At 43.1% G+C, this 12267-nt stretch overlaps 1 protein-coding gene across 3 annotated transcripts in view; it reads right to left on the bottom strand.

Annotated features, from left to right (window-relative positions):
- Nucleotides 1-254: 254 nt before the first annotated feature.
- The window catches only part of PDE7B (phosphodiesterase 7B), a 308745-nt gene continuing 296732 nt past the window's right edge, over nucleotides 255-12267 (bottom strand). For all 3 annotated transcript variants that reach the window (XM_006738750.3, XM_031033949.2, XM_031033951.2), the window contains 2 exons: nucleotides 8131-8211; nucleotides 255-3855 (listed from right to left, as the gene is read on the bottom strand). In XM_006738750.3, the coding sequence (XP_006738813.1) occupies nucleotides 3641-3855; nucleotides 8131-8211 (296 nt within the window). In that variant the 3' untranslated portion in view covers nucleotides 255-3640. The remainder of the gene's footprint in view (nucleotides 3856-8130; nucleotides 8212-12267) is intronic.

Below are 12267 nucleotides of genomic sequence, written 5' to 3'. Positions count from 1 at the left end.
AGAATGAGTCACATGGAGACCATGTCTGTATCTGTGCATTTTTCCCTTGAAAGTTTCCTCTCCTGAGCAGTGGGCCTTTTTTGTTGAATCTGATTGGTTTGCTGGTAACATGTTACCTGGTGAGAATCAGTATATTTTCATACTTTGATGTTTTTAAGAAATTACCTTTATTTTCAATTGTTCATCGAGACATGCCAATGGATATTTAGGCCACATTTTGAGCAAAACTCACAAGGTTTTTTTTTTCCCCCAAATCTCACATGTGTACACAAAACAACACAATTTTAAGGGTTTGCTTAAAAGAACAAAGCATAAGAAATACAGTGAGACACAAGCTCATAACCAAATTCAAATCAGTGAGCAGATCTGATTCAACATGAGAAAAGATTACAAAACAAGTCTGTGTTTTGTAGGAAGCACTATCTGAAGACAGTGTCGCCGGACACGCTCCAAATGCCTTTGTGGGAAGCCTTAAGCAGGTGGAAACGGAGTGGGATTTTTCCTCAGCCTAGAGGAGTTATGGGTAGGTCAGGGCTTCAGGAACGAGTTTCTGACTATTCACGGATGCTGTTAAAGGAGAAGCAGGCTTTGACGATCAGGCCTGGCAGTGATATATATTTTCTCTCTCTTCATTTGGTCTGAACTCTATTTTGCTTACTAAAAATAGCCCTTTGATTCCTTTCTTCTCAAGTACTGACAGAATTAAACTTGGTAAGTCAGCTATTGGTGGTCCATGGACCAGGAGGAGACTATAAAGATAAAATCCATGGATGATCCAACAGCTGTGTCTTAACTAGCAACAGAGCTCCTCTGTGGAAGGGGAGCCGCTAGTAGGCAGGGAAAAAAAGTTTTCACATTCTCTTTCTTTTTTTTTTCTTTTTTTGCCAAAAAGCAAAGAACTCAAGAAAACTCCAGATGGTTGAAAGGACAAAAATGCATCTAGTTTATGCATCGTGTCTCCTTTTACTTCAAATTTTGATTGTACTAGTAGCTGCTTCATAGTCGGGTATTTGGTGGTTTTCTTTGTGAGCTCTTCTTCAAGACCTAATTGTAACATAGACTTTTGTCCTATGAACTTGGAACTACTAAAAATGCCTCCAATCTTACTTATGTAAGTTACAATATAAATATAATTTAAACAAAGTCCATTTCTTAAACCCAAGGCAGAGGCCCCATTCACTAAAATAGCATCTTCCCTTTTCTCCACTGTATCATCCTTGACAATTGCTTTCCTTCATTTGATCTCATGAACGTTAAACACAGACCACACAAAAGCTCTCTCTGCATCATCAGACCAAAGTAAGAGAGATTTGGAAGCAGGAATACATTCAACATTTTCTCTTTTGGGGCCTCACCAAGCTGAGAGCTTCAGAGGATTAAAGCAATAAAGAATCAGGTGTCAGTTCATAGTTATTACAGAGAAAAAAAGTTAGTGTTAAGATTTCACAACTTCTCTCTTACCCATATCAACAATTTCAACTTATCAGCCACCCATTTCATGAGGTTTTCACACTTTCTCTAGTGCCATCTGACAATCTCTCCTACTTTAATGAAAATATAACCAACTTTCCAAAATTTCCCCCTAAACCTTCACTCGGCAAACCTCAGTCTCTCTACAGAAACTTATTACAAAACCGTCAAGTTTCGAACATTTCATTTGTATGTTAGGAAGGGACAAAACCCACAAGAGTTGCATGTAGAAAACGAGAGTCCGCTGTCAGTTTGTCAGCTTGCGAAACAGCTCGGTAGTGGCAGAAAAGATCAGATTATCGTTCCCCCGGTATAATGTTATTTAAAGGTAAGAAGAGAGGGACATGCCAATTTTCACGTAACATTCCTTATGCTAGAACTTTTAAGGAAAAAGGTTGAATGCATGGAGTTTAGTCACTAGAGAAGGATGCTGTAACAAACTGATTGTCCGACCAAGAGTCTGCAGAAAAAACGGCAAGCAGATTCCAAGGTGACTCTGTTAGCTAGAACCGTAACGAACCACGATGACCTGCCAGGAAGGTAAATTCGGTCGAAAAACTGAAATGTTTTCTTGACTTAAATAATGTTAACTTCAGCTAAATAATTGGGTAGTTGTTCACACGAAATTAAGGGAAAAGAAAAACCCAGTTACTACTAACGCCAAAGAAGTGCACGCCAACCATAAACCAAAGGTGCTTTGGTACTGTAGCCATGACCGACAAATGTGTGGTGGGAGAGCAGGGAGTTCCCTGATGGGTAGATGACAGGGTCATAGGAGGTTTGTGAGACCTGCCGCGTCTCCTGCGAGGTTGACACACCGCCACGGTCCAAGACAAGAGTCACACAAACGCGAGCTTATCAGCTGGCTTGTTGAAACAGAGTGTGCAACACGGGCGCTGGGTTGAAAAGTGACTTCAGGCTTGTTGAAAGGTCTCATTAATCTGAGGAAACGAGGCTCGATGCCATAGATGAAACACTATGGTCTCAAGCGGAATGCGGGTGAAGTTTCCAGAATGTTTCCTCAAAGACTTTAGTCGGTTTTGGTTTGTGACCTTAGCTGGGAAGCGCAAAGACGGGCATGGGACGGCAGTTCAGAAGGATAGCCGTGAGGATGGAAGTCAGGCAGCTTTCAGAAGATGAAAGATGTTTAAAGTTAAGGCCTTTATCTGCAAACAACAGTATATTAATAAACTCTATACCAGATTTACAAACGCATTCTCTTGGATTAAAACTAACAGGATTCTGTTCACAGTGCCGTTGTTTATACAGGTAGCAATCCCATAATACTCACGTATTTTGGCATGGGCATCAGTAGCGCTGCGTATTTACAGAAAATGGACACGTGTGCATATAAACATGTCACGGGATCTGAGTCACTGATAAAAGACAGATCGGCTAATGGTGCAAAGGAATGAGCTGTACAGCACCTTCCCCTCGGATCGGATGGGAAACGCGGTCTCTTAAACTGAGCAGACGCCAAATCTCTGGCCCAAAGCGGCATCAAGTCAGTAACGAAACAATGAACCCCCTGTTCAAGTTTGGGTACATTGAGTAATCTTAGTCCCAAGTTTTAGATCCATTGTCTAGTGCATAAAATAGAAAAGTTAAAAAGATCTATTATTATTTTTATAATAGTAATTATTATTAAAATAGCAGGTCCTTGCTCACGTTCTCTTTTGTGCTCTGGCACCTGAGATCCGACTCCTTGGAGCGCCCAGTGTGCTGGTGTTATTGCCGTGCAGATCAGCAGTCAGACGGCAAATGCTAAAAACGCTCTGGACTTAGCCACTGTCGCCTGTCACAGTGTGACCCAGGGCCCGAGGGGGACATGGCAGGAGCACCTCTTTCTTACTCCCCAGTCTTCTCCTTGAGGGGCCGACCTGCCTCCCCCCACCCCCCAGAATCGGCTCCCACGTTGCTGAATGGAGTTGCTTATTTCGGCAGCGAATGCTGAGGTGACGGATGGCTTCTGTACACTTGGAAAAAGGAGAGGAGGCAGGTGAGTAGGAGGAGGGTGGCCTTGCAGAGAGCCCCGGGGACGACACCCAGCGCGGGGCTGGGCCGGTCGCCGAGGCCCCCCCCCCCCCCCAGAGCTGCCACCCTCTCAGGAGGCCTCTGCTCGAGGAGGTTCTCCTTCGGTCTGCGTGGAGCAGGGGCAGCGGGGCTGGGACTACGGGGCGCCGCCTTTGGTCCCAGTCTGCTCCTGGTTCTCAGTCCCCGGGCCTGCGTGCTCTGCGCCGCCGCTTCTGTGCTGCTTGGGCAACAGGCTCTTCCACTGGGCTTTGTTGTGGGAGAGGTGACGCAGCATGCTCTCAGACAGGGCGCTGTGGCCCGTGAAACGGGCCCACTCCCGGAAAAGTGGCTCCACGATGTAGGTCATGAAACCTAGAACAGGCAAGGCCCAGTTCAGCCCCGGGAAGGCGGTACAACCCTCGCCTTCCTCCCTCCCAGACCCAGGTGGGACGCCGCTCTGTGCGCGACCCAGAGATACGGAGGCAAAAGATGACTCGCTCCCTACCCTTTGGTTTAGGAGCGCGGGGTGTGTCACCTAGGGCTTGTTTCTTAACCCCTCGGGCCTCGGTTTCCTCATCTGTAAAAAGGAGCTAGGAAGAGTCCCAAACCCATAGGGTTGTTAGGACAATGAAATGACTTGAGGCAAGTGAAATGCTCAGAGAGCTCCTGGCACCTAGTAAACTTTCAATACATGTTGGCTGTTATTATTTGCTGAGGGAGAAAGACATTTGGACAGAAAGCTAGGAAAAAGTCTGTGTGGGAGCTGAGGAGGGGGTGGGGGAGGGGAGGAAAGGGTGACTGATATCAGGAAGGGGCACATGGTTGTTTAGACCCATCTGGAGAATTCATATGTTTACCCTGTAGGATATTTTTTCAAGAGTATTGATCCACGGTTATGTTAAGCGACTAAATGTAGGTCAAGTTCACTCATCTTCAATACGGATTTTTACCTGCATAAAATCCCTATGTTAATGACCAGATACGATTGGTTGATATTAGATATGTCTGTTCTCTTAATTATTTTAGACTCCTTGTGTTCTAGTCATATTTCAGTGTTAGGGTGCTTTCCATATTAAATATGATTTATTAAAGCCAAGACGACTTTCAGTCTAGGCTGGGATGATTGGAATAATCACAAACTTGGACATACTTAGGTTTTATTGAAATGTAGGTGTGGGGAGAAAAGGCAAGGGTTTTTTCAGCATAACGAATTTTCCACCAACTGATACTTTATGTTCACAAGGCTGTGAATTATAAGGCTTGATTTGATTATCTTTTTATTGAACAAAGAGCAGATGCTTGGCCTTTGAGGATGCTACAGGGTTGGAAAAAGGATGCAGGAATGCAAAATGTTATTTCACATTTCTGCATTATCTCATCATATGTGAAATATGATTTAAGTATTATGAGATCATTTTAGCTCACCCAAACCTAAGGAGGAAATTTTAAGCCAACGATAAGGTTATATAGGGAGTCAGCAAGTACGGATTTCCTTGAATGTTCTTGTTTGCTATTCCTGAATTTTCTTCACTACCTCCATAACCTCCATATCTAATTTCTAATATCCTTCACCGTAAGAGAGATTTGATATTAGAAAGGCAGTTCACAAAATTATACTATTCTCAAGTTTAAAGTGTAAATACTTATCAAGTTTACCTTAATATGAAAAAGCTACAAATCCAACATTCAAAAATCTGGTACTTAAAAATCAACTCATTTTCTTCCTGACGTTACTAGGGGATTATCCCTCCGTATTTCTACTTGTCCGATGTAAAGACCTCTCATAGTAGATTAGGAAAGTAGATTTGAAGTCTGAATAGACACCAGGAGGTACTTTTTCAAATGAAAGTGACTTCTTCGCATTTGGGAAACTGTCCCATCCATTCCCAGTGCCTTGTGTCAAGCTCTCTCTTCTATGCAAGCAACCACAGACTGACTGCCTGGATTTTGTCCTCCTGGAGGGCTGGGAGTGGGGGAAGGGATACATGGTGGCCTCAGAGCAAACAGGGATTGAAGGCAAGCCTCTTTCTCCTCCTCCTCCTATAGCTTTCACCAATTAGAGATTCATTCCATCTAATATCTTCTTTCTAAAATGCAGAATTTGGTGGAGAGAGGGAAAGGGATTTTATTTTATTTTTATTTTTTAAAGATTTTATTTATTTAATTATTTATTTGACAGAGAGAGACACGGTGAGAGAGGGAACACAAGCAGGGGGAGCGGGAGAGGGAGAAGCAGGCTTCCCGCGGACCAGGGAGCCCGATGCTGTTCTGGATCTCAGGACCCTGGGATCCTGACCCAAGCTGAAGACAGACGCTTGACGACTGAGCCACCCAGGAGCCCGGGAAAGGGATTTTAAATCCCACTTCCACTTGGGTGAATATGAATGACTTAAACAGAAAATCAGATCTAAACCTGAGATGGTACGTGGGGAAATTCTCACTGTGGATTGGGACAGGAAAAGGAGAGGGGACAGTTTCAGCCCCAGGAGAATCAGGGCAGAGGAAATAGCTGCTTTACTTAAGACCCGCTGGCAAAATCCTCGTCTGGGAGGCTGAAGCCTGAAGCTCCCATCAGACTCTGTCTGTCTTTGGATTTTTCCAGTTTAGCCTGACCTACCCCTTCGCACCACACCTCCCGATCCTGACCCTACAGAGCCCGGAGTCGTGGAACAGAGACCGAGAACGATTTATGCACGAAGGGTAGTTTTATCACCACCTTCTCTTTCTCTCTATTGTTGGTGTGCTGGTGTAGCATCCCTGAGACTTTCCTATTCACTCAATCCCCGCCCCATTTTTTTTTGTTTTTTTTAAAGATTTTATTTATTTATTTGAGAGAGAGCACATGAGAGGGGGGAGGGTCAGAGGGAGAAGCAGACTCCCTGCTGAGCAGGGAGCCCGATGCGGGACTCGATCCCGGGACTCCAGGATCATGACCTGAGCCGAAGGCAGTCGCTTAACCAACTGAGCCACCCAGGCGCCCTCCCCGCCCCATTTTTAAAACAGGTATCTATGGTAACCACATTTTCCTGTGCTGAAAACCAGGCCATATGATCTGACAAAATAAATGTGTTCTCATAACAACAACAGGGTAGAATCTCTAAAATCAGGTCTCTCTTGCAAATCCAGGTTGTGTGCTTAACAATGTGAATGCTTTTCACAAAATGTCTTTAACAGGAGCCTGGCAAATTTCTTTCTAGCCAGAGCTTAACAAACAGGGCCCCAGGGTTGGGAATTTGGTCAGGGTCTATTCCTTTTAAATCGCATCTGCAGAACTTCCATAACTAAAGCAACCTGAGAGGGGGGGATTGGCTCCAAGGACACCAAGTCTGATTTCTGTTGATGCTGCTCCCCTCCCCACACTGTCCCAGGGGTTCTGTAGCTATGTCATTGCCCTGGATTCTTCCTGGTTGTTCTTTTTAATTTAATTTTTATTTTTTTTATAACACTCCCACCTTTTCCTTTTCTGGGTGAAAGAATCAGTTTAATTGTAGAAACAACATAACAATACTAAGGGCAATTTGGAAAAAAATGGATCACCAATAATCCCATAATTTCAATGTATCTATTTTAATATTTGCATACGTTATTCAAATCTTTGTAACTAGATTAATTTTGTTTCTATTTCCTGAGGATGACTTTATGACTCTTTTGTGGATTCGGTTTGACTCCCAGGGATTATAAGCATACTATTATTTGACTAACTTGCTCTGGTTTTCCTAATTTTCAGCTTATTTTTTTCTGATGCCCCATTCCCTCCCAAGTAGGGGCTTTAAGCCTTGAGCCTTTCAGAGGGCTGCACCCTGTGAATGCATTAAGCTCTCTGAGGTCTGTGGGAGCTAGGACATGTCAGGGCTAGTTTATGAGTAAGAGAGTTCAACTTCTAAGTTTGGTTTTAACTGGAAGGAACTGCAAGGGAATGAAGGACTTGCCTTAAATGTAGATGGAATTGGTAGAGTGTTTTAAGAACTGATAGAAATTCTTACTGGATCAAAAATAATTTCCTATGTGCCTGAAATTTCCACCATTTGATTTGTTTAATGATTTTATGCATAAAGTAATAATTATTTTAGATGCATTAGCATCACAGTTGAACAGTTTACTGCAATTGATTCTTGAGAATAAGACTGAAAGTAAGTTTTGAAGTGGAGAGTAGAGAAGCATGGGACCCTGGGCCACAAGCGATAACATGGTTTGCAGAGCATGGGCCCTTGGGATTGCGTTGGGGATGAAGGGTAGTGGGGCAGATTGGAAAGGTCCTCAAGGTTGATTCTGCCGACTTCCCACTCATCAGGTTCTAAACAGTGTGAACTAATCTGTTCCTCAGCAGCAAATAGTTGGTTCTCATGACTTTCCTTCTACTCGATTTGGTTTTGATTCGATTCTGAACTACGAAGTTAATAGAGGCTAGTTAAGGGTCTGACACAAAGCCTTTACTCCATTTTTCATAGTTGCTCAGTTGGAAATTACCCAGTAGATCAGTCATGATTAGAGGGTTTATTTGGACTCAGCCATTCATTAAACCTCCAGTTTGGATTTTTCAAAGGCTGCGTGTAGATTTTCTTTTCTTTGTGACTCTGGCAGAGGTACCAAAAGTATTTATTTAAAATTAAAACTGAAAAAAAAAAATTAAAACTGAATTCAACTCACCAATTTGTATGCTAGGGATTGAATCTTTCTGTTGATTACAAAGCGGACTGATTTCCAGTTCAAATTTCTGTTCAAGGTCACCTAAGAAGAAAGAAGAAGAAACACTGGTAATCTAGAATTTGTAAAAATGAGTGTTGCTAGCTTTAGTGATCTAGTTCAAAGAAGTTATTCTGGGAATTACCGTTTGCTGCCTATTACCATTAGGAACTCCCTAGCACCCGCGTGCTCTGGTAGCTTCTGAAAATTTAAAATATCAAGAGTGTCAAGGACCATTTACAATAGGCTCATTGTAAATAGGTATGCTCTGGGGCTAGAATAAACTTTTGACTAAGATCTGTAAAAACAAGGATACAAGTAATGAGCAATTTCCTACATGAAATAGAAGTTCTGGCTTTAAGTTACAGGTTAAGAGAACAGATTTTGTGCTCCCCCAGCCTTTCCCCCTGCCTGAGCCTAGTCTGATTTCCTCTGAACAACCAGGAATAGTGAGTAGGCAGGAAATGGGTGGGGGTGAGGGACTAGAAAATCTCACTTGAGGAACATCTCCGTCTATAGCTACAGTATTAAGCAGAAATAAAGATTATCACCTTTAATCCGACTTAGTGTCACCTTGTGTAACTAAAGTTAAAAAAAAGTATAAAATTCAGAAAAATACTTCTTTTCAATGCCTTTGCCAGCTAGAAGACCAAAGGCGAAATGTACCATGTAAAGCTTTATCAGAATACTTTATCAGTCCTTCGGGGGCTCAAAGATTATGGGTGAATTTTGTGCTGGGAAAAACAGTCTGGTTAATCAGTAGAGAAGCTGGTCCTCAGAAACATTAGCGGAGTTCACAGTTGTGAATGTACACCTCTAAACGAGAGGAGATCCAAATACAACATTTGTATTGTGCTTTGCGCGTGCCAGGCACTATTCTGAGCATTTTACATATGTTAATTAATTGCATCCTCATAACAACTTCATTGTAGTACCCATATTACAGATGAAGAAACTGAGATGAAGGGAAGTATTTTGACCCAAGTTGTCACATTACTAATAAAGGGGGGAGCCTGGATTCCAACCTAAAAGTCTGGCTCCAGCGTGTCTGCACCTAACAGCTGAGCTGGAACCTAAGAGCTGCCACACCTCTCTCATTTGTTTTAAACCTGTAGCCCTGCCTCCTGTGGTCCCCTGGGCCCTGGTTATTCTCACGACTGAGGTAAGGAGATCAGTGTGGCTTAACCTGAGGAACCCAGGGAAGCCAGAGGATAACAGCCTTCTGAGGACAGGGCATGATGGGTGGCGCCTGGGTGGCTCAGCCGTTAAGCGTCTGCCTTCGGCTCAGGTCGTGAGCCCAGGGTCCTGGGATCGAGCCCCGCGTCGGGCTCCCTGCTCCGCGGGAAGCCTGCTTCTCCCTCTCCCACTCCCCCCTGCTTGTGTTCCCGCTCTCGCTGTCTCTCTCTCTCTGTCAAATAAATAAATAAAATCTTAAAAAAAAAAATAAAATGAGTTCTAATATTAAAACGAGTTCTACTCCTAACTTCCATAATTCTGTTCATCGTGATTTTTCAGTCAGGCTTGACACTTTGGAGGAATCATCTTTGATTTCTCCCTTCCCTTCACCTTCCATATTGTGGCATCAAATCCTGTTTATTCCTCTCTTGGGACATCTTTTTTCCCCTATTCACACTCTGCTTGACTCTATTCTGGCTTATTAATAACTCACTTTTAGTGTTTGCTTCTTAGCTAGTTTTCTTCCTTCAGTATTTCTTCTACTTCGAATATATGTGTTGCCTCAATTGCACTTTCTAAGATGACTCTCATTGTCATGTTCTCTACTTGAGCCTGGTTAGTGTACAAATCCACAAATCCCCACATTCTTGCTTTCTATGGGTCCGGGTTGCTATATGAAGCAGGTCCCCATTTCAGTGCCTTTGTCCATGTCTATCCCTCCCTAGGCAGACCAACAGCATCCAACAGGACTTTTGGCAATGATGGAAATGTTCTCTGCACTGCCCAGCATAGTGGCTTTTTGCAATATGATCAATAAAACCGAGGAACTAAAATTTGAATTTAATTAAATTTAATTATTTTAAATTTAACTAGTCACATATGCTTCATGGCTCTCCTATTGGAAAATACAGGACGCTAACTACACATCCTCCAACACATCCAGTTCAGAGTCTATGTCCTCAGTACCAATCTTCTCCTGTGACCTCCACTGAGAGGTCATCCAATTAGATCAGTTCTTCATTCAACATAGACTTATAAAGAACTGTACATTTCAGATTCTCTGTTAATCAATGTAGAGAATACAAAGAGGAAAGTTGCATCATTTTGCTCCCCCAGGAAATTTACTGCCTAGTGTCTTGAGGTTATGAACCATTAACTATACTTCTTTGTATCCTTCACGACCCCTCCATGGGGCTTTGTACATAGGGAAATTAACAGTTGTGCTAAGGTTTAGACAAAGCTGGAAGCAGATGTTCAATAGAAACTCTTGGGAATCTCGGTTGATTGAGAAGCTATCAATCGGTGGTTATAAGACAGAGATTCTACTTCCTTAAAACATGGAGAGGAGGGAGTTGAATGATGTTCAGAATCCTAATTTCTGTTCTCAGAATTTAATGCTATTTTCCTAATTCATGGGATGTCATCTTCCTTCCCCCCTAAGTCCTCAACCTTGATTTTAAAAGTTTTCCTCTGCTCAGCATCATGAGCAATTAAAGATCCTTGGGCTAAGACTATGAGCAGTCTGTGGAAACCCAAATCCTAAACTGAGAGCCAGAATAAGATTGATCAAAATGATACAAATGGTGCTTATAGAATTACAAAAATTAATTCCCTAAAGAGGATAGGCAGTTTGGATGACCAGAGAGTCCAGTCTTTCTTTCTCCTTTTAAACAGGTAGAACTTCTGCATGACCATAATGCTATTAAATTAAAAAGGACCTGACATACCCTCTCTGTATTCCTTTCTCTGCCAGGAGACACACCAGAGCAAAGTGCATGGAAGCTCACCTTTTGTGGTCAGAGTTACACGTGTTCTAGTTTGTTCTATCTTATAACACTGCGTGTGCATATATTGTTAGGACAACAACGGGTTTTGGTAAAGAGATCTTATGGATTCCCTTTCTTGGTTGGTCCTATTTACTCCATGTGGTTAATAACTTCAATTCCCCAGCTCCGTGGGGCTTACTATCTGCCCAAGGGACATGGCCCCCTGCCTCAAGTTGCGCATCATCTAAATAGGAGGTAAGATAAGCAAAGGAAAGGGTTAAATGGCAATCAGTGCCAACAGGGGCAGATGACTGAGTCAAAACCAAGAGGGACAGAGGAGAATCTCTTTTCTGCCCCATCGTTTGATTTCCAAGCATGAGGATCTTAGCCCTTCTCTCATATTGCTATTTCAATATTTTCTATATCACAGAGTAAATACTTGTCTGATCTAAGCCTCCTGTTCCAATTTCATCATATTTCCTTTTGTTTTCTCTCGGTCGAGATTTTATATCACAGGCCACAAGAGAACTGATTTTTGACTTCTAGCCACTCACACTCAGTCGAAGTGAAGTCACACAGAGTTGTGGGCACTCCATGAGCGCTCTTCCTCTGAGCGAAAGAGATGGTAGCAGAGCCTCCTGGCCCCACGTGAACCCAACCCCTTCTGCTTTGTCTTCTGCCTTTGGGACCATCTCAATGACACTGACACATCTTTCGATGGAAGCTTCTCCAAAAGCCTCACTGTTGCTACTTGACCTCCCCACAGAGCTGGTATGTGGGACACTTCAGGCTTTATTTGTTCTCAGCCTCTCAAACCTGATCCTGTCACTAACATCAGGGCACTGTTGTGCCTGAACAAACATCCTGAGCACTGAAACCAGGCCTGAAGAAACAAGGCTGTGTTTAAAGGCCGATATCCCACCCAGCGTCAAGATCCTGTTTGCTAATTCATAGCCTTCTTTCTTTTTTTTTTTTTTTAAAGATTTTATTTATTTATTTGAGACAGAGAGAATGAGAGAGACAGAGAGCACATGAGAGGGGGGAGGGTCAGAGGGAGAAGCAGGCTCCCTGCCGAGCAGGGAGCCCGATGCAGGACTCGATCCAGGGACTCCAGGATCATGACCTGAGCCGAAGGCAGTCGCTTAACCAACTGAGCCAC

Source organism: Leptonychotes weddellii, chromosome 8, assembly GCF_054177405.1.
Source record: "Leptonychotes weddellii isolate Sample4059 chromosome 8, ASM5417740v2, whole genome shotgun sequence".
Taxonomy (NCBI): Eukaryota; Metazoa; Chordata; class Mammalia; order Carnivora; family Phocidae; genus Leptonychotes; species Leptonychotes weddellii.
This window is presented reverse-complemented; position numbering and strand designations above follow the sequence as displayed.